General features: G+C 32.3%; 1 protein-coding gene across 1 annotated transcript; it reads right to left on the bottom strand.

The window, feature by feature from the left end:
- Positions 1 to 1,628: 1,628 nt before the first annotated feature.
- Positions 1,629 to 4,276, bottom strand: LOC114761878 (uncharacterized). The gene is made up of 3 exons (XM_028951331.1): positions 4,023 to 4,276; positions 1,890 to 2,103; positions 1,629 to 1,739 (listed from the first exon to the last, which is right to left on the bottom strand). The coding sequence occupies exons 1-3, from the start codon at positions 4,274 to 4,276 to the stop codon at positions 1,629 to 1,631; spliced, it is 579 nt and encodes a 192-aa protein (XP_028807164.1).
- Positions 4,277 to 23,240: the final 18,964 nt, after the last annotated feature.

The following is a 23,240-nucleotide window of genomic DNA, read 5'->3' as shown; positions in this document are numbered from 1 at the left end:
TAGTAGATTATGTCTTCATGGCCATGCATCAAGAAGGTAGCTTTAAGCATGCTAATATGTCACTAACTAACAAGAGAACAAGCAAGTTGCATGTAGTGCATTAGCATCCATCTAGCATGATTAATATGGTATTGTTTGCTATTGAGATTCCCTAGATTCTCACCTCTCCCTAACCAACCATTTAGGTCAATCATGAATGGGCAATAATGGCATGAGAAGCAAGGAGAAGAAAGTGGAGAATTGTTCATGTTAATGAATGATATTATTATTCAATGTGTAATTCTCCTATTATGTGATTTATATTATGGATGCCTATGATGCCATGTAATTAATTATAATATTTATGGCATGAATGAAAGTGTATGAGCATGAATGGTAAAGAGTAAGCCATGTTATGTATGCCAAAGAAATAAAAAGAATTAAAGTAAAGAGATGTTAAGAGATAAAACGTAGGTCATGGAGCAGTGAGTTTGTAACTCCAATTTGACCTATCAAACGAATGAGTTAGGCCATGAGATTTGGTAGAGTTATAGTACACATCCTAAGCTTTAAAATGAGAGCTAGATCACCTTAATTGGATGTGTACATAAGGAGATACGAATTTTCAAAAGTTGAGGCACATAATCTGGAAGTTCCAGATTTTATAAAATGAACAGTAATATTTATTGATTAAACTGTATGTATTGGGTAAAGATAAGTCTAATTAGATATTTTTCCCTTAAATAGCATTAAAATAGCTTTCCATAGAATTTTAGAACACCTCAATATGATTTTTATGGAATTAGCTATGAATTTTTGAAGTTGGACTTGTAATCTGGAAATTAAATAGTAAATAGTAACCCGAGTAATTATGTTGAAATTTTAAATCCACAGGCTTGTGTCATGATCTGCTTGAACCATAACACTTATGAATGCGTACTTTAAGGGGTTAAAGGAAGGACGTTTCACCTATAGATATATCTTTTTGAATTTCCTAGATAAAAGCCTTAGTTGGCTTAAATAAGCTTTAAATATTTTTAAAGCTAATCTCAGGGTAATTTGGAAATAAAAATACTTCTACAATGTTCTAAAAATCTCAAGGTATTTTATCCATATTTTTTCCAATTTTTCTGAGGCCTTGGAGTACATGAAATAATTAAATTTGATTAATTTTCCTTAATTAGTCAAATATTGTGAAAATTACTAGAAAATTAATATTAATTAATTTCCTTCATATTTTTAACTTCTAGGACCATCATCCTGTTTCAAAGAATTTTCTCCAATTTCTGGGGTTTTCTAGGCATTTTCAGAGCTTTCTATCATATTTCTCTAATTTATATTGACTTACTCAAAATACTGAAAATTTTACTTTGGTGCTTATCTGATTTCACATCAAAAGTTGTGCAATCTACATTAACACTAATATTCTGGCCCTTAACCATCTTTAAATTAATTATACCTTAGTCACAAAATACTGGATGTGACAATTCTCCCCTCTAAATTAATTTCGTCCTCGAAATTTAAAACGTATCTTAGTTGAAAAGTTCTGGATACTTTTCTTTCATCTCTTCTTCTATTTCCCAAGTTGCTTCCTCTGTGGATAGTCCCTTTCAGACAACCTTGACTAGTGGAATCTGCTTATTCCTCAACTATTTGACCTTCCAATCAATAATTCGATCTGGTTCCACTTCAAAAGACAGGTTGTCTTGAAGTGTAATATCATCGTATTCCACAATATGCGTTGGGTCTGGATGGTACTTCTTCAATTGGGAAACATAAAAAACATCGTGTGTCTAACTCAAGTTTGGGCGAAGGGCCAATTTATAGGCTACTGGACTGACTTTTGAGAGGATTTGGAATGGTCTGATGTGCTTTGAATTCAGCATCTTTGTCTTAATAGACCGACTTACTCCTGTGGTTGGAGACACCTTGAGAAATACATGATCTCCAGCCTCAAACTCTAACAGCCTTCTCCTAATATCTGTGTAACTTTTTTGTCTACTTCGAGCCGTTAAGAGCCTCTGCCTGATAATCTCAATTTGTCTCGAGGTCTGATCCACTAAATCTGGACCATACATCCATCTCTCACTGAGTTCTGTCCAGCACAAAGAAGATCTATACTTCCTGCCATATAAGGCTTCATATGGAGTCATCTAAATACTAGAATGGTAACTGTTATTTTAAGCAAATTCTACTAATGGGAGGTATATATCCCAGTTTCCTCTAAAGTCTAGCACACATGCTTGTAGCATATCCTCCAAAGTTTAGATTGATCGTTCTATCTAGCCATCTATCTGCGGATGGTATGCTGTACTAAATTTGAAAGTAGTGTCCATTTCTTTCTGCGGAGATCTATAAAACTTCGAGGTGAATCTCGGGTCTTTGTCAGATATGATGCTACTAGGGACACCATGTAATCTTACTACTTCCTTAATGTATAGCTTTGCCAACTTTTGAGGAGGATCTTTGACATTTACTGTAAGGAAATGAGTTGACTTCGTGAGTCTATCAACTATCACCCATATAGCATCATGCTTCGAGGACCTAAGTGGTAGCCCTATAATGAAGTCCATGGATTTGCTATATCATTTCCATCCTGGAATGTCTAAGGGTTGTAGCTGTCCAGCAGGCTTCTGATGATCTGCTTTTACCTTTTGGCAGGTAAGACACTTTGACGCATACTCTGTAATATCTTTCTCCATTCCAGGCCACCAGAAAACTTCTTTCATATCGTGCTACATCTTGGTCATTCTTGGATAAAGGGTATACCTGCTCTTATGTGCTTCGTCTAGAATTCTTTCTCTCAAATCGGTTGCTTGAGGGACATACATTCTTCCTCTAAACTTCAGTAATCCCCCGTGAGAAATTTCAAAATTTCTAGTTTCTCCTTTTAGTAGCTTGGCTTTGAATATTTCTGCCAATCGATCTTGCTACTGAGCTTCCCTAATTTGATCGTAGAGCAAAGCTGTAAATTGCACCTTACCACTTCTATCATCGACTACCTGCATCTAATACAAAGAACTCCAATCTCTAAAGTCCTCTAACAGTTTCTGCTCTCTAATCATTAAGGATGCTATCTGTACTGTCTTACGACTCAATGCATCTACTACTACATTCACCTTACCAAGATGGTACTTAATCTGGAAATCATAATCTTTTAGCAGTTCCATCCATCTACATTGCCTTATATTCAACTCTTTCTCGTCTTACAGATACTTGAGGCTCTTATGGTTACAATGTACTTCTACCGTTGCACCATAAAGATAGTGTCTCCATATTTTAAGAGCATAAACTATTGCTGCCAGCTCAAGATCATGCGTTGGGTAATTCTCCTCATGGGATTTCAGCTGTTATGAAGCATAAGCTACTACTCGACCTTGCTGCATAAGCACACATTCCAATTCTTGCTTACTGGTGTATGTATAGACTACATAAGTCTAGGTAGGATCAGGAATAATTAGCACAGAAGTAAAAGTGAGCCTCTTCTTTAGCTCCTAAAATCTGGTTTCACATTTCTCATCCCACAAGAAGGATTAATTCTTTCTAGTGAGCTTGGTCAGCAGAAGGGCAATTTGAGAAAAGTCCTTAATGAATCTTCTGTAATACCCTGCCAGTCCAAGGAAACTTTTGATCTCAGTAACTGACTTTGGTCGTTCCTAGCTTAGAACAACATCTACATTGTTAGGGTCAACTGATACATCTTCTTTAGATATCATATGGCCAAGAAAATGGACTTTGTGTAGCCAGAACTCACACTTACTGAGCTTGGCATATAGTTACTTCTTCTTCAGGGTATTCAGGACAATCTTCAAATAGCTTTCATGTTCTTCTGAAGATTTTGAGTACATTAGAATATCATCAATAAAGACTGCGACAAACTAATCTAGGTAAGGTTGAAAGATTCTATTCATACAATCCATGAATATAGTAGGTGCACTGGTCAATCCTAATGGCATCACAAGGAATTCATAATGCCCATATCATGTTCTAAATGCCATCTTTGCAACATCATTAGACTTGATCTTGAGTTGATGATAACCAACCTCAGATTAATCTTAGAGAACACGGTAGCACCAGCTAACTGGTCTAACAAGTCATCAATTCTCGGAAGTGGATATTTGTTCTTGATGGTAATCTTATTCAACTCTCTGTAGTCTATACATAACCGAAGACTACCATCCTTTTTCTTGACAAAGAGTACTGGAGCACCCCATGGTGAAACATTAGGTCTAATAAACCCCTTCTCTAAAAGTTCTTCTATCTGCTTCTTCAGCTCCCCTTCTCTAAAAGTTCTCATCTTTACCGTAAAGGCTTATCTCCTTTCTTTCACATTCTTATTTCATATATAGCTTGTTTGAATACATACTGTTCAAGACTTACTGCTCTTAGTTCCTTTAGTTCTTACTTTCCTCACTTTCCTTCATTGACTAGAACAGAATTGAGCTTAATCTAATCAATAATAATGGTATCTGTGGAAAAAGTTAAGGGTACTCTCTCTATACTAGAGACCAACCTGAGGAGGTTTCCCTATCTTAAACTTATCCCTGGTCATCTCATTCTCATGCCCCAGAGAGATACTACCCTTATAGCTCAGCAACTTTCCCTTAGGCTTGGTCTACTACAACCTTGGGAGCCATTGTGCTCTACTGTAAGCCTCTTTAGGATCCATTGTGACCCTGGATTCTTTCACATTCTACTCAAGCCATGTTCCACCATTTGGGAGCCTTTAGATCAGTGGACTGAGTTAAAGAATAAGCCACCTACCCTCAGCTAGTAACTTGACTGATTATTCCCCAAGACTGATCACAGACGCTAGTACTGCCTTTTTAGGCCTTACTCAATCCTTTCCGTCAACTCCGGAATCATTCATCTTTCCTTCCTTTCCTTTTCTCTTAACCTTTAGCTATCTCAGGCCATTTCCCTTTCATCGAGCCCTTATAATTCTCTGGACCATTAATTTACCTCTATGGCCTTCTAGACTTGTTATCATATCCATGCCAATTTGTCATGCCTTACAAATTCTCTTTCTCATCTTACAGGTAGAGGTCTTGTAAAATCATTTTTATCATCTTCTCAAATATTCTATCCTTTCATCACTCTTAGCCAGTTTTGCTCTTATTAGGGTAAGGTTAACTCCGCAAGCTTTGCTCAGTAGCTGTTACTTTTTCCTGTGGGAGGACATATTGTGTAACAACCCCCGTAATTCAAGGTAAATAAACCTTTTCAAAAGGATAATTACTTTAAAAGGCTAACCATGGTAGGAAGGACAACCCTAATCAAATAGAAATCTACCATAGACAATAACAAACCAAATCTTTAACAGAGTAGTAGCTACTGTTCTAGAATAGTAAAGATAGTTAATCAAATAAGAAAGGATCAACATTTGATTTTTCATGTATATATCAAATGCATCAGCAATACTCTAGAATCTCAAATACAATTAAGACCAATTGTAAAAGGACTAGGGCATTTGAAGTCCACCAAAACAACTACCACTGCTGCCCATTAACAAGTGCAATCAAAATAACCATCACATATGTCCAAAAAGGGCTCCGCCCAATAGTACAAGTCTAGAATGCAGCGGAAAGGCTATGATAATGTTAACTAAAACAAAAAGGCCCTAAAGTTTGGCAATATACATCAGTCAAATCATGTATATCAAAATAGAGGCTATACTGAGTGGAAAGGAAAACTCAAGCCTCGAACACCTTCCCCTTGGGACCAAAACCTGAACCCTTGCCTGAAAAATGTTAAATAACCACGGGGTGAGTCAAATTGACCCAGTAACCACAATTCCAATTCAACAGGTATCCAGGGAGTGATTACAAGATAGCTAAGCTGGCAAAGTACAATTTCCAATAACATATAAGTTAAACATCTTTACAGAAAACAATATATAATAATTCAAAAAGTAACTTGCATACATAGGACTTCATCAACCATCCTTATAACCTCCTTGTAACCTCTGACAGAACCCATGGGCTATTCACACATAACAGGATTAATCTCTTTTACAAGACTGCACCAAGCTCTCCAATAATGAGGTGTAACTCGGCCAAAAGTTACAGAGCTCATATCGGACCATGGGTTCCCTTTCCTTGGAATATGGAAAGGTGTCATGTCCCTTGGGCTGACCCTTGACCCGGCCAAAGGAAGGGTGATACCGAGGGCCCTAAGAATGTTAATGCCAACCACTGGGCGCCAAGTGGCGGCTATACCACGTGGTATAAATAATCAGACCTCCCACAACTACATTTCAGCACAACCAACACAGCCCAATCCAACCATCCAATTCCACACAATTTCATATCCATAAAGTATTCTCATATTCAATAATCAAATTTATTCAATATCAACAAGATATTCATAAGATGAAATAATTCATGCCCACTTAACTAATAAATTTATCAAAACATAAATCTTGATACAGATATATAATTTACTTTTCATACAAAAACCACCATAACACATATTGAGAACATTCATAATATCAACACATGCTTATAATCACATCAACAAGCATACAAGGTAAATTAGAAAGTGGTTACCTCAAGTTCTTGACACAAGAACTAAAAGTAGGAGGATTCAAGACCCAAGAGCCCAAACCAAGCTCACTCTACAATAATAAATTGATAAACATATATTAATATAAAAAGACTAATTAATATAGCATTAAAATAGTTTATTAACTAAATCCCTATAATTGGCTTATCTAAAAATTTATCCTTAGGAAAAATAATAATTCATCTATTCTTCCAAGTGACAATTCCTAATACTTCCCAACTCTATTTCTCTCATTCACATTATTAATAAGAATATTTCCTTCAAATCATCTAAAAATCTCCAAAAAGTGCTTACTTTAACTCTTAGAAAAATAACCATATATCAACTATGCCTTCAATCATTATTAAAATCATATTCCCTTCTTCCATTAATCATTTCCCACTCATTAGAATCAATAACTTAGAATATTTTCCTCAATTTCCTCCAAACACCCAACTTCCACTAATTAAAGTCTCTCCAAGAATCATCAACATTACTATTTCAACAACAATCCTCAAAATTTAAGCATTGGATCCTCAATATAACCTCAAGTGAACTCAACTAAGAGATAAATTTTGAAATTAATATCATCATTAATACAAATCACAATTTCCCAACCAATCCCTAACTCACATTGCCTCAAATCAACCATCAACTAAAAATCTAAGTCATAAGGCTTCTATTCTAACCCCATAAGCTCCATTAATATCATCAAAATGAGTTAGAAACCTTAAAAATTAAAAAAACTAACATACCCTAATAAACTTTATTTTCAGCCATAAACATACAGAAATAAAAAGAAAAAGCTAAATAAAAAATAGTAGGATGAAAATAGCTCACCTAAATATCTTACATGTATCCAAGTAGAGTCCTTCCTTTCTCACACACTCAAACTACCTCTCACACCCACTCACTGTCGCAGCGCGGCGAGGACGCAGACCAGAGGAAAACAACGAAGGAGAAGAGGGGGAAAAGCGGACGAAGGGAAGGGATTAATAGTGGGTCACGTGACCCACTATATCATTCTAATTTTCAATATTTTTTTTTTTGAAAGCCACAGTCTAACGGGGGCTTACACCCCCTCGCCTTCCTCCCGCTGGTAGTGGGTGGCCCACGTGCCACCCACTTGCCTTTTTCTATATATATATATATTAATATTTTTTTAATAAAAATAATAATAAAATTTTTTTATATATATGATTTATATGTATATAACAGAAATTATGATTTACAATTTATTCAATAAGCTTTAATATTAAATATTATGAATTAATCTCACCCATATAATCTAAATCCTATAATAAGATAAAAAAAATGGAATGTTACATATTGCTCACACCAGAACATGTCAACTCAACCACTTTCCCTGCCTTGATGGAGGACATAACACTTTCATAGGTACGATGTCAACTCTACTACTCCAGGAGGACGTGCTGTTACCTTTATAATATTGTCAACCCCATCGTAACTGTTTCCCTTCGTTTTCTTTAGAGGACAGCTTGCTCTCAGTAGAGCAGTGTTAACTTTGCGTCAGAGAACCACGTCCTAATTTGAGAGACATTCTATGGCCAAGAATATTCAATTTCTATCAAGGCACTATATCCTTATAAAAAGGAGCCTTTCAACCTGACTTATTTGATCATCTTTGGTAGTGGCATTTGTCTATAAGGATCTCATCTCTTAGATTCCCTATTAGCCTGAGTGCTACGATTGCACTTCTCATAGATACGTTAGGGACACAAAAGAATACTATTTAGTCCCCAACATTATCAAGTATATAAGCATAATCAGGCTCTAAGCATCATTGGGAACTTACTTATCTCTTTTTATAAATCAGTTCCCAGTGCAACCATCAGTTTTTACATTCTCATCTATTTATGTTCAACTCTATCCTTAAGAGGGATCTTGCCTAACCCTACTATTTCTAACTTTCTTTACCTTTTGACCAATCATTTCTATGGTGATGTATTGATCATCATATACTGATCACATCACACAGCGAATATTCAATCACCTTGCTATGTTGTGTTTAGGCCAGGCACCTCACTTATCATCAATTTTTCATTCAATATCATCTAATCTCTATCCCTCTTTGTTTACTATCCCTTGGGGGTTTCTACCTCTATTTAGGGATTTGAAAAACCTCAAACATCTTGTCCTGTTACCTTGCCTCTATCGAGGTCACATTGATTACTTAAGGTTTAAGTTGCCACTCGGTTCCCTACTAGGACACTAACTCATACCCCTGATTGGCTCACTATTCTCTCAACCATTACTCTTTGGGAGAGTCTTTTGATTTTGACTCATACTTAGTCAAGCTCTCTCAGCTCAACTATTCTTCTACTTCTTCTAGACCCAAGCACTCTAACTTGGTTATCTCTCGAACCCATCCTAGGGTACTGGGAAGAGTTGAAATGATAGTCCTAACCCACTGTTCATCAGTCAATCAAGATCCACTTCGGCACAAGGCCTGATAGTAACAGCGTACTTGTTGGAAGTATCCTAGGTAGGAAATCATAGTTGGGCACCATTCTTCTTTAAGATACCTTCCAAAATAGTCCATCATATCCCTTAACTGGGCCTCTATTCTTACTTGTGGTTCCTCCGTCTCTTGTAGTAGCCACACAGTTAGGGACACGGCTCTAGGGTCAACATCATTAGAATCCTTTAAGGAATGACCTAAGCTTACATGAACTACCCACTCCATAGCATGCTCTTCACCATCTACTAGCGAATAGTTCAGATTTGGGATGTCCCCATGATTCACAGTAGAGTCTAAGTGCACACTATTAACCATCCTACTCAAACTCAATTCACATGTCAATTTACCCATAATTGACACAAATAATTCATAAATCCTACTAAATAGAGTATTATATCCTGTGCCAAAACGTCTGCTCTGATACCAAAAATGTCATCCCTTAGCTATAGACCATATTTGAGATCATTTTACGTCAATTAGAACCACATTGGATGGCTTACAGCGCAAGAAAACAAATCTGGAATTTTTGCTTTCTCGGGTACTGTTCATTTGGTAAATCCAGATTTTTTTTAGCTAATTTTGAAAATTCATAACTAATTCTAGAAAAATTAAAATGAGATGGTTCCAAGTCCTAATGAAAGCTTTCAAAGAGATCTATATGAGAAAAATACTTTCAGGGGCTAACTCATTGTGGAACAGTGTCATCATTGTACGGAATTTACACTGTTCATATGATCAAAACTGTCTTCCAGGTTTAAAACACTGATTTTGAAAAATCACCATAATTCACACACATCTCCAATTCTAGTGAATTACCCATAGAATTAAAGCTCAAGATGTGTATTTTAAGCATACAAAATCTCATGGCCAAATTCATACGGCAACTATTTCAAACATTTATTAAATTTTACAGCTCCATAGGTAACAATTTCCAACATCATTACATACATATATCAAATTCATGCCATGGAATGTAAAAATATGAAGCTATTCTTCCATTATGCTCTTCCCTCTTCAAAATGCCTCTGCCCGTACTTGTATCATGGTCAATTTGAAAGGAATGAGATTTCATAGAAATCTCAATATCAAGATAAATTCAACTAAGCATTAACAAGCATCATTATCACACAACTTTACTAAAAGCCATTGTTAGGGAACTAAAACTAACTCATACATTGTGAAACTCTAACATGCAATAGCCAAGGCATAACATGGCAAGGAGCAACCACAAGTCATACATAAACATTCATATAGCTCAACCATCCAATGGCAATAACATAAATATAACAACAATGCAATGTTAACAACAAAGTTAATTAAATCTTGCTACCTCAAGTGAAGTGAACCTTAACTCTCTCTTCTTGTTCTTGGCTCCTTCCTTCACAAATATCAAAGCCTATCCAACAAAAGGGCATAACCATTACATTCCATATCATAACAAAACTCAATGTTTAAATTGAATAGAACCCTTAATATCTTTTTCTTTAATTTTTGAGTTTTGTTTCCATCAACTTATAACTTATTCTCTTAGGCCAATCCTACATAATTTTTTATGTAGAATCCAAATAGGAGCTGAAAATTATGAAATTCATCTTCCTTCCTCTTGAACCCCCTAGGCCGAAACACTTCCTCTTTTTCATCTAAATTTCTAATTTTGATTCCAATGCTTCCAAGACTTGTTCCTTAGGTTTATCTTATATAATTCTTCATTCTAAACATATTGGAAGCGTGAAAACAAGAAAAAACCAATCCTTCAAAACTCTTGACTCTGGCAAGACCAACTAAATCTCTATTGAGACTACTTTTTTATTTAAAAGAGGACTTATTTCTTTTCCTCTTTGACAAGCATCACAAACAACATTATTCTCAAATTTTAATTTTCATTACTGGATTACTAAATCATTTTTAACAAGCTTGGGTACTTGGTTTATATTGACATGAGCAAGTCGCTTGCCCCATAACCAACTTTCCTCACTTTGACTTATAAACTAGTTATCTGAGACGTTAGAATCAATTGTAATAATGTGGCAATTACCATCTGTTGTTGCTCTTAGCTTTGTCTTTAATTCTTCTTTGACTAACTTGAGATCATCTTTGTTGATCATCATGCATTCCTCTGAGTCAAAGATTACCCAATTTTTATACTGAGCAAGTTGTGACAGAGTCCTTTCATGTAATACACATCTTCTAGTTTCATTCCATTGTTGCCCCTAGCATCCATTCTTGATTATTTTCCACCAAAACTAACTTTTCCTCTATCTTTAAGTTTGAGATTGGAAAATTTTTCATTATTCCTAATCATATGTCTTGAGCATCCATTATTAATGTACCATTTACTTATCTTGGACGCTTTTACACAAGTCTACATTAAAGAAAATCAAGTTTTAGGTACCCATACCTTCTTGGGTCCTTTTAAGTTAGTATGAATATTCTTTTGTACATAAGTACCTTTAGGTACCTACTTCAATATCCCGTAAGCCTCTTTCCTCTTATGATGACAAGAAGATGCAGTATGACCCTTATAGTTACAATATGAACAATGAGCAAAATAATTAGAAGCATGAACTGAATGTTTCAAGAAATCAAGGTAGGATTTTTCACTACTCTTCTTCTTTCCATTTCTCTTGTCCAATGCAGGATCATACCCTAATCTAGATTTGTTTGATATACGCCTTTGAGCTCTAAGTATTACTTTCAATATTTCATTACATTTAGTGAACCTTTTGAGAGTTTTGATTAACTTTATGTTCTTCTCTGAGTTTTCAGACTTTGCACAAGATTGTGCAGCTTCTACCTTTTGTTGAAGTTGTTCTTCAAAGGTTTTGATTTTCTTTTTGGAGCTTACTAACTCCTTGACTACTTTCACAAATTCAGAATATAGAGCATCATACTCATGTTACAATTCATCATAGGTAGGGTCAAAATTGTTTACCTCCTCTATCTCTGATTTTTCTTTTCCTTGGGCAATGAGACAAATATTGGTTATTTCTTCTTCAACGCTATCTTCACTTTCTAATGAACTATCTCCCCAAATCGATGAAACATATGCTTTCTTCTTTCTAAATCTTTCCTTTTTCTTGTCCTTGTCCTTTCCTTTAGAAAGGATAAGACAATCCATCTTGATATTCCCTGGGTTGTTGCATTCAAAGCAAATTATCTTATCTTTGACTTCTTTCTGAAGGTTGAAGCATTTTTTTCTCAACTGGAATTTCTTCCTAGCTCTATTTCTGTAGAAATTTTTCAACCTTTTTATGAGGAAGCCCATTTCATCATCTTCCAAATTGTCCTCATCTTCTTCTTTACTTTCTTGAGATATAAGAGCAATTCCCTTTGTTTTTTCGTTCATCTCCTTTTTGTATCTTTACTTGCTCTTGTATTCTGTAAGACTTCCAAAGAGAGTAGTTACTGAATGAATAGATTCTCTCTTGGTTTCCTAGATAGTAGTTAGTTTTGGTTCCTATTCTTTAGTGAGACCATTGAGCATTTTCTTCACTTGGTCTTATTGACTATATTTCATTCTAAGAGCATTCAGATGATTAATTATGTATGAAAATTTGACTTTCATATCTCAGATGGTCATTCCATCCTTCATCCATAATAACTCAAACTTTGTAGTTAGAGTATTGATTCTACTTTGTTATGAGAATCTAATCTTGAGAGATTTCCATATTTCTTTGACTATCTCCATACTCGATACTCAGAAGTACTTTTTTTTAACTTAGAGCACATGTGAGTATAATAATAGCTTTGTCATTAAGCAAGATCAACCTTTTATCTTTATCATTGAATTCACTTAGAGACTTTAGAACATGTTGTCCATTTTTTTATTTCATAGGAACATAGTTTCCTTTCTCAATCACATCCAAGACTATATTCTGAGTCTTTAATGAAAATCTTCATTGTTATCTCTCAGAACATGAAGTTCTCTCCGTTAAAGCTTAGTGGCTTAGTTTTGAAACTTTCTTGGGGTAGTACACTATCACATCCCAATTTTTAGTAGCCTAAAAAAGGTAGGCTACCAAGCCCCTTTGAGTAGAAGTCCCAGAGATGTGAAAGAAAGTTAGAACGGGAATAGGGACTAAACTGCAAAGTGAGAAAGTTTCTAGGGGCAAAAGTGTAAATAATGTCAAGGGCTCCAAAAGAGTCTCAAGGGTTCAGAAAGAGAAAATAGATTAGGTGTAGGCCTAATATTGATGTGCAGGCCTCAAAGTGATGATTCATGAGGTTGAGCCCAAGCAGGGGCAAAGCTGTAATTTCATGAAGTTACGGGCCAATATGGGTAATTATGAAAAATATACAGAAAATTCAAAAAAAATCCTAGAAAATGAGAAACAGTGTATAGAGACCTTTTGACAAAGATAAATGATGAAAATACCCCTACAGTAACTTTAATAGAATTTTTACTGTAATAGCTTAGTTTGAGGTAATTATTTAGGTGTAATTATTTGAGTCATGAGGAGGCCTGAAAAATGTACGTAAAAATGGGGAATAAATATTTAAGATGTCAAAGAAGTTTATAAAATTAGTCACATCCCCAAAAGGCCAACAAAGTGGCTTTAATAAAATATAAAGTCTAGTTATGCCCTAAGAGGCATTTTACAGGAAATTCAAAAAGAAAGTTAAAGGAAGAGTTATGACCCAAGAAAATTAGAAGAATTTTCCTATAATTAAATAAAGTTTAGGAAGTAGACAAAAGAATTTTTTGAGCTCTAGAAGGCAATTAAGAAATCTGTATAAATATGAGCCAAGTAAATTAGGAAGAAAATTGGAGTTCAAGTTTGATCTAAGGGTCAAGATCTAATCTTCTCCTTTCCTTTCCATGAGATTTTGCCACATGGCATGGAGAGGCAAGAAAGAAGTTTGATGATGTCATGAGGACACTTGGCAAGTTCTTGTGGAGGAAGACTTAAGGTTTGGACAAGTAGCCTTTGGAATTGTCACATTTTATCAAGGGTAAAGTTGGCAACCCTTATCATAATTTTGGCTATAAATACCCCCCTTAGAAGAGCATTTTGGCAAGCACTTATAGAGAGAAAAATCTGTAAAAAATTAGAGAGAAAAATAAAAAGAAAAACATGGGGTGAAGGCCAAGAAGAAGGAACAAGATTCAAGCTTCAAGCCTAAGGTATGTGATGATTCTAGCACCTATCTTGATACCTATTTGATTAAGTTCATGTTTATATCTAACTTTGGAATTTGGCTTGATTAAAGTACACTTCATAATCTTTAAATCCATAGGTAGAACACTTATTTTGGATATGTGTACGAATTATGGTAATTTTTCAAAGTTAGGGTTTAAAATCTAGAAACAGTTTTTTACCATTGGAACAGTAGAAATTTTCATACAATTCTGGCACTATTTCACATCGAATTAGTTCCTGAAACTATTTTTTTTAAAGAGTACTTAAGGAGCTTTCAGTAAGACTTGGAACCACTCAGTTTGAATTTTTTTTGGAATTAATTATGGATTTTCAAAGTTGAGTAAAGATTCTGGAAATACCGAATGAGCAGTACTTGCGAAGCAAAAATTCCAAATTTGATCTTCTTGAATCTAAGGTCATCCAAAGTAGTGCTGCTAATTGAAATGTTCAAGTATGGGAAATAATGTTGACCGAAAGCCCACATGGTTGGAAAGTCAAGTGAGTCAAAGGAAAAGCAAGAGGAAAACTTATGGTACAAGATAGTGAACTTACCTATCTTATGTGCTTAATATTTATACTTGTATTGATTTGCATGATGCTAATTGTGATGATATGAGCTATGTATAAATCATGTACATTCTATCTCTTGATGATTTTATGGCCATGCATGTAGTATGAGACATTGAGCATAAGGTTAGATCACTAAATTGACATAAAGATAATCAAGGAAGCATATCATACACTTGGGGCGAGGAGGGATTCGAACCCCCAACACCGTGGTTCGTAGCCACGTGCTCTAATCCTCTGAGCGCATATATTGATAGTATTGTTTGCTATTGGGATTTTTTTCAATCTCACCCCTCCCTTAACCAACCATAGTAGGTCTAATGATGAGGAGAAAGCATGCATGAAGAAGGGCAAGAAGATGGAAGCAAAGAAGGTGGAGAATTTCTATGTGTTACAATGTGATGCTTGAATTCACTAATAATGTAATTATTTTGTAGACATACCTAATATGAAATGTGATGTAATATGGTGATATATGATGCTAATGGCATGTAATTTAAAGTATAAGAATAAATGGGAAACCATAAGGCTAGTTTATGCATGCTTGAATTAAGGAAGAATTAAAAATAACAAGCTAATAAAAGATAAAACATAAGTCCTAGAGCAGTGAATTTCAAGCTCCAGATTGACCTAGCAGTGGTTGAATCTAATCATGAAATTTGGTGGTCATATAGTGCACATATCAATCTTTAAAAGCATAGGTAGTTTGCCTTAATTGAATGTGTATATTAGGAGATACGAATTTTAGAAGTTGAAGTAGAGAATCTGAAAGTTTCAAAATTGACCAAATGAACAGTAAAGTTTAACAAATAAACTGTATGAATTGGTCAAGGATAACTCCAGTTTCATATTTTTTCTTAGTAGAACATTAAAAGAGCTTCGATTACAAATTTAGAGAAACCTCATATGATTTTTATAGAATTGGTTATGAATTTTCAAAATTAGACCTGTAATCTAAAATTTCTGCATGAACAATACCCAAGGACCTTAATGAAAAGTTCTAAAATTTTTGAGCTTAAGTAACAATTCTACTTATCTATTTCGCTTCCGAATGCATGCTATGAGGAGTAAAAGTAAGGATATTCACCAAAACCTGTCATTTGAACTTCTCGTAAGACAATTAAGTCCTTTCTAAGAGACCTGCTTTAATAATAGTGCTGGAAAAATGGGCTGGCTAGGCCCTAAAGGGTTGGCCCATAGGCTTTAAGCCCGTTAAGCAAAAAATACTATTTTTTTCATATATTTTTAAAGAAATGGACATAAAACAATAAAATTTCTAATTAAAAATATAAAATTATTAAAATTAAGTTATAGACACAAACATTATCAACAATTTAGCAATATTTAATTATCTAACAACAAACACGATTCATCAATTCATGGAGGCTTTTATATCTATAAGGCGTGCATCTATTTGATAAATGAATAAGACTTGCAAAAATTTTATTTCTGGCCTAACCAGATTTTTATTAAAGAAAATAATTAAACAGAATGGTATTGTCCTTTCAATTATTGCTAATCACAATCACAAATTAGATTATTAGCATTTAAATTTTGATTAGTGCTCTACAACTATTAATTTCTAGTGCTCATACTCATACACAACACCCCATCCCATTATTTGATTAAAAGTTCAAATAAAATCGTATATTTTCACACACACTCCTACTCTCGTTTTCACTTTAATTCTCATAAGTTTTGTATTAAAAAAAAATTTAGAAAGGGAGCTGTGGTAGAATAATTATTAACATAATTTTGGTAAAAAAATTGTCCCTCTATTTATAATTGCTTAATCTCTAACCTAAAACCACAATTTCGATTTCATCTCAAGATTATTATAAGTGTTTTGCTTCTTTTGTTTCTAAGATTTTCTTTCTGGGGATAAAAAAAAGGAATAATACAATAATAATATTAATTAAAAGAAAAAGTAAAATAAAATAGTGGGCTTAAATGGGCCAGGCCATTTAACTTTTGGCCCTACAGTGCTGGTCTTACTTCTAGAGGTTTCAAATCACAAGTTCGGTACTCAATTTAAACGAGTTTAAACGAGCTGACCTAATAAGCTTGGCCTGTTTTTCTAACTCTATCTAATACCCAGGGGGTGAATTGGATTATATTAAAAAATTAAAAAAAACACTTAATACAACTAAAATAAACAGAATAACTGAGAGAAAGAAAGATATTACTAAAGGAGTAGATAAGGAGAGGGGAGACGAGCCTGACCCATAAGCCCTTCGGCTCAATCATCAAATTTAGAATTCATCTAGCATTTCGTTGTAAAATTTCTCAAATTTTCTTATACATGGGCGAATTTGCAAACTTCGGCCTGGCAACAACATCAGTGAAACTTTTATGAGTAAAGTTTAGAATATTTTTGAATGAATGTTATTAGGATATCTCACAAATGATAAATATTGTTGAAGTAAAACGTGTTATATATAAAAATAGACTCCATAAGATTTTTAACAACATCTACCTCAATAAAAAATTGTTTTCATTTCGAGGACAGGTCATTTGCCCGATATGAATTTGAATTGAGAAAGTTACATTTAATTGAAAATTGTTCTGTTTAGTGCATCAAAAACGTAGTGTCCAAGTAAGACACAATAAAATTCAAATTTTGTGCAAAAGTCAGAATGTATCATGCATGAATTGGAATTTGTTTTATTAATAAACCTATGGTTAAGCTTTAAACTACAACAAGGAAGTGAGCAAATTCAAATTCAAATTGGAAATTTCTTGAGCTGATTCGAATTTGATGCACAAAAATTGGAATTTCCTGCATCAAATTTGAATTTTCTTGTTCATTGCCTTTACACATTAAAGCTTAAACTTTATCAGACATAACTTTATCAATCTAAATCTAAATTGAGAATACATCATTAAAAAGCTATTTAAATCTAGTTTCCAGTGAAGTAAAACCCATTTCAAAATTCTTTATATTTGTATAGCTATTATTAAAATTGTGAACAAAGGTAAAAAATGTTTTAGCTTTGACCTTTGGATTAATGTTAGCGAGAATCCCAAAAAAATAACATTTAAATTTTAAAATTTTAAATCAATTTTGTTCACTACACTCTAATACTCCCTCCGTTCCTTATTATAAGAGACAAATAACCAAATTACATTGATCAAAAAAGCAGTTAAAATTAGTTAAGAACAATCAATGTGTAAAAAGTATAATTTTTTCCCCAAAAATGCCCTCATTAATAAGGAGAGAGAGCATGAGAGAGAACAATTAAATTATTAAAAGAAAGAGAAATGGGAGGGAGAGAGAGTGTGAATTGGAGATAAAATAAATATGGGTAAAATAGGAAACCAACACAAAAAAGTAGAGACAACTTTTAAGTGTCTCTTATATATAGGAACATGCCATGAGCATTAAATGTCTCTTATAATAAGGAACGGAGGGAGTAATAATTAACAATATTTGAAAAGCACCTGACAATACATTTTTGTAGTCATTCCTGATTTAAAATTTTAAAATTTTAAAGTTATTTTTTTAGAATTTTTACTTAATGTTTATCGTGATATCTCATAAATCGTAAATATTTTTATAGTGAAAGTTGTTCGGTATAAATATAGACTCAATAAGTTTTTCAATTATATGGATTAAATAATTTAATTATGCAATGTTACTTTACTTTTGAAAAAGTTTGTGACCTTTGTTTACTATGTTTAGAATAAATTTCAAAATATAAAGAGTTTTTGAATAAATTTTGTTGCTTTAGAAAGTGAACTTAGAAAGCTTTTGAAATTCCAATGATAGATCATTTCATCCATTCAAATTTAAATTAAGAAATGTATATCCATTAAAAATTCACATTTCCTTCCTTTTTCTCATGTGGACGGATGTATTCTCATTCCTTGTTTGACCTTCTCTACTTTATTTATATTTTGTTATTTAATTTTTTTGCCATATTGTTATTTAATTTTTTATTTAATTGTTTTTTAATTATTTAATATCTATTGTGATTTTATATTTATATTGATTATTCACATTTATTTAAATTATAATACACTTTTATTCATTTATTTTTTTTAATTACTGAATTTTTTTAATAATATTATTATTCTATAAGGTTAAAAAGCATATTTTTATTTTAAAATGTTATATTATTTTTTTAGGGTGATATGGTAAAATAACTCAATATTTCAACATATTTTCATCTAACCAAACATAATATTCTTCATCAACCTATGTTAAATTCCGATACATAGTAAGTTCTCGGAATCTCGTTCGGAAATTTTTCATTCCTTTCCTTTCAGTTTTTGTCCATTTCTTTTCTTTCTAATCAATGTTTTTATACCAAATGGGTCCTAAGAAATAATAGGTTTAACAAATTGAAATATGAGGATTCAAACAAATTAAACCAAGGGATCTAATTCAAAATTGATGCAAAGTATAAGAATTTGAGGATTATTTTTTTCCTGTAGTCGGTCAACAATTACATACATAAAATAAATAAATCATAAAATAAATTAGTAATAAATAAATAAATAAATTGACCAATATTGTTCTTGGTAAAAAATGACCAATAATATGATACTAAATTAAGTTATCAGCGCAAAACAAATAAGAAATTGATTTAAACAATAAATACAAGAAATAATTAAATAATTAACATGCAAATTAATCAATAAAACAATCAATAATCAATAATAAATAATTAAACAAAAAAGTGAATAATGAATTTGCTTAAGGCTTTGTTTGGTTCAGTAAAAGGGAGGGGAGGTGAGGTTAATTAAAAGAAGGGGAGAGAAGGGAAAGGGAGGTCATAGGTTTTGTTTGGTTGGAGGGAAGGGGAAGTAAAAGGAGATTTTTTGTTTGGTTCATAAGAAGATGGGAGTGGAGGTAATTATAAATTAACAAATATGCTCTTATCTTTATATTTAGACTACTTTATTCTTTTATTACAATATTTATATCAAAATTATTATTTCTTAATTTATCAATTTCAAAAAAACCAATTACCTCAATTACCTATGATAAAAAATTATGATAAAACTAAAAACAATTAGAAAATATGATAAAAAAGTTTAACATTCTATCTCATTGATTTTATAATTATAAGACACATGCATGTGTATTAATATATATGATATTTATATATTATATAATTATAATACACACACGTTATGACATGTATATATTAATATATATATGCATTTTTGTAATTCATCTGAGATTATAATAAACATGATATATAATTATAATACACGCATATTATGATATGTATATGTTAATATATATGATATGTATATATTATATAATTATAACACACCACCCTCTATTAACATATACTTATCATATTATATTACGAAAAAAATTATTGCCATGATAGAAATATTATATTATCATTATCAAATATTATTAGTGGCCGAAAAGAGAAAAAAGTGAAAAAGGGTTTCTAATAATAGGGGCAAACTTGAAATATTAAAAAGCTAGTGGGGGTAATTTAGTCAATATTAAACATAATATTTATCTCCTCTTTAAAAAACCCCAAATTTAGAGGGGAGCACTAAAAAACAAATTTCTTCCCTCCCCTCCCCTCTATTTTTCCCAACCAAACACACTTATCTCATTTCCTCTCCTCCCCTCCCCTCAATAACCTTCCAATCAAACAGAGCCTAAGCAGTAGCTGATGAAGAGGTGAGTAAAAAAATCCGGCGGAAAAGAGAGAAAGGTAGGGAAGGAAAGGAGGAAAGAAGAGGAAAGGAAGGACATCATGAGTCAAAGAAGCTACAAAGAGTGAAGAAACCTCAAGAGTGTGAACCTTTGCCAAAAGAGGTGAGCCCAGTGGCACAAAGCAAAATAGACAAGATAAGGCTTGTTAGGTGACTAACCAGAAGTCAGAGACACATAGGAAATTAAACGTGAATTTTGAAATGTGAGATCTCATATTTGTGACACAATGAATTTTAAAAAAACAAGAGAATTTAATAATGTGAATCTTTTCAAAAGTTATTTTTCTGAATATATTTTTGTCGTCAAATACTCAAATTCTTTAAAGAAATTTAAATTAAATATTGAGACTTTGCTCCTGTTATCATCCAATATTATATATATCTTAAATGTAAATTTTGTGAGAGAAATCTTTCCTCAAATAGGACACCAATTCAGTCATAACAAAAATGAAAGATTAATTCAATCCTTCAATTATAAATAATAACCTAACGTATTAATTAGTATCGGCTAAATGATATCTAAATTGTCAAAATAAAAAATAAAAAATTTAAAAATAAAATTGTGAAATAAAATTTATTTATTATCAACATACAAATAAAAAAGGATTAATATAACTTTTATTCCTTGAAATTTGGGTTCATTTTTATTTTCGTTTTGGTGCATCAAATTTCAAATCTATAGTTTTAGTTATTAGAATTTGATATGTCTTAGTATGTTAGTATCTAGAAGTGCAATAATGTTAGAATTTACTAAAATGTTGTAAATAATGTTAAAATCATGATGTGAACTCACTAAATGACATTTAGTTGAATCCTATCTAGACAACCAAAGAAGAAGAATATGTCCTTAAAACACAATGTAAAGAATGATTATATAAAGAATGATGAGTTCTCAAAATGTAGCTTAGTGAGCAACTTTTCAAACAAACAGCAAGGGAAAAAGGGGACTAGATAGCTGCATTTTGAGAACACTTTTTTTTTTTAATCATCTGTTGTCTACACAAGATCTAACTAAACGCTATCTGGTTAGTTTACATAATCACTTTAACACTATTTATGACACTTCAATAGATTTTAACATTATATCTTCAAGGATTAACATTTTAATATTGACTATATTCAAGTGACTAAAATCATGGGTTTAAAATTTAAGAAACTAAAACAAAAACATGCCCAAATTTTAGGGACTAAAAATTAGGGGAAAATATAGAAAAATGACACTTGAATATTGAAATTCCTTTTTGGTCACTTAAATCATGAAAATTCCCCTTTAAGTACACATGACCAAATTGGGATTTTGAAGTTACTAAAAAAACCAAATTGTCTTTTAATTTTTTTTAACAAAAACCATCAAGCACCCTCATTGCCCCGCCAATTGAGCACATGAGCTTTGGTGTCGGCGACAGCCACCAAAGTTTAAGTGGGCCGCCAATCCCGGGCAATGACTGGTTGTTACAACTTCAGCTGACAACTATTTTTTGAGGAGTTTTTCAAATTCAATAACATAATTAACAAGTTCTTTAAAGTTATTAACAAGACCGGTATAATAGTTAACAGCAGGTTTTTTAGAAAATTTAAAAAGTGATATTTTTATAATTTTAATAACACCATTAATAAGTCATGTAACTATATTAACAACTCTCATAATGTTATTGACAACTCTCATAACAAGTTATGTAATGATATTAAAAACTCATAACCATAGTGATTGCCTAATAAATATAAAATTTTGTTGTACAATCTTCATATAGAAATAATATTAAAAACATCAACATTCATGAAATTTTTTTTGTTAATGACATTATGAGAGTTGTTAATATTATTATACGATTTGTTAAGCGTATTACTAAAATTATAAAAATGCTACTTTTGAATTTTATGGAAAAACTTGTTACTAATTACTATATCGAACTTGTTAACTGCGTTACAAGACTTGAAAAATTATGCCATGACTAATTTCTCAAAGTGCAAAAAGCTCTTAGATCACACGGTTAATGGCATTATGAGAGTTGTTAATATAATTACAGTTCTAGCTAACTACGTTACTGAAATTGTAAAAATACCACTTTTTGAGTTTCCTAAAAAATCTATTGTTAATTGTTATAACAAACTCATCAATAGTTTTAACAAATTTATTAATCGCGTTACTAAATTTGAAATAATCAAAAAACAAAAAAATAGTTATTGATGGCCGAAACTTTAGCAATCGGTCATCGGCCAGTGACCCACTTGAACAATAGCGCCATCAACCATTAGCTGGCTGGTAAGGGTGCTTGATAATTTTTTTTTAAAAAAATAAAAGGCAATTTGGTTTTTTTTAACAAATTTCAAAATCCCAATTTGGTTATGTGCGCTAAAAGGGTAATTTTTACTATTTAGTTGACCAAATAGGGATTTAAATATCCAGGTGTCATTTTTATGTCTTTTCTCCCAAAAATTATATTAACCCAATAAAAAATTATTATAGCTTATCATTGTTTCTTTGTATTTACCTGTAATCGGTATTATTATTTATTTTGATTTTATTTAAATTTACGTATCAAAATAATATAAATGTATATTAAGGATTACTCCATTAGCTATTTATGTAATTTTTTTTTTTACAAATTAAGAAATTGTGTGTATGGCGAGATCAACACAAATAATGAAGAAAATTATAAAAGCTCAGTTAAAAACTATACAGTACAAAAAAATTGAAAAGCCAGAAAATTTTCTTTTAAAATAATATAAAATTATAAGATGTACATACCCATTAATTTTTCCTAACTTTTTTTCCCAGTATTAATTTTTCCCAACTAAAATAAGTAAATAACTCCTATTAATCCTTGGCGAAAAAATGC

The sequence above is a fragment of the Neltuma alba genome, unplaced genomic scaffold (assembly GCF_004799145.2).
Source record: "Neltuma alba isolate B1F8T4 unplaced genomic scaffold, ASM479914v2 tig00011146_pilon, whole genome shotgun sequence".
In the NCBI taxonomy this organism is placed as follows: Eukaryota; Viridiplantae; Streptophyta; class Magnoliopsida; order Fabales; family Fabaceae; genus Neltuma; species Neltuma alba.
The sequence above is the reverse complement of the archived record's forward strand: the minus strand, read 5'-3'. Positions and strand labels throughout refer to the sequence as shown.

Coding starts and splice junctions, on each gene's coding strand:
- LOC114761878 (XM_028951331.1), bottom strand. CDS start 4,276: ATGAGAACTTTTAGAGAAGGGGAGCTGAAGAAGCAGATAGAAGAACTT. Junction 2,104..4,022: donor TTCTCTAAGATTAATCTGAG/GTTGGTTATCAT, acceptor CTTATATGGCAG/GAAGTATAGATCTTCTTTGT. Junction 1,740..1,889: donor AGGTGTCTCCAACCACAGGA/GTAAGTCGGTCT, acceptor TCCCAATTGAAG/AAGTACCATCCAGACCCAAC.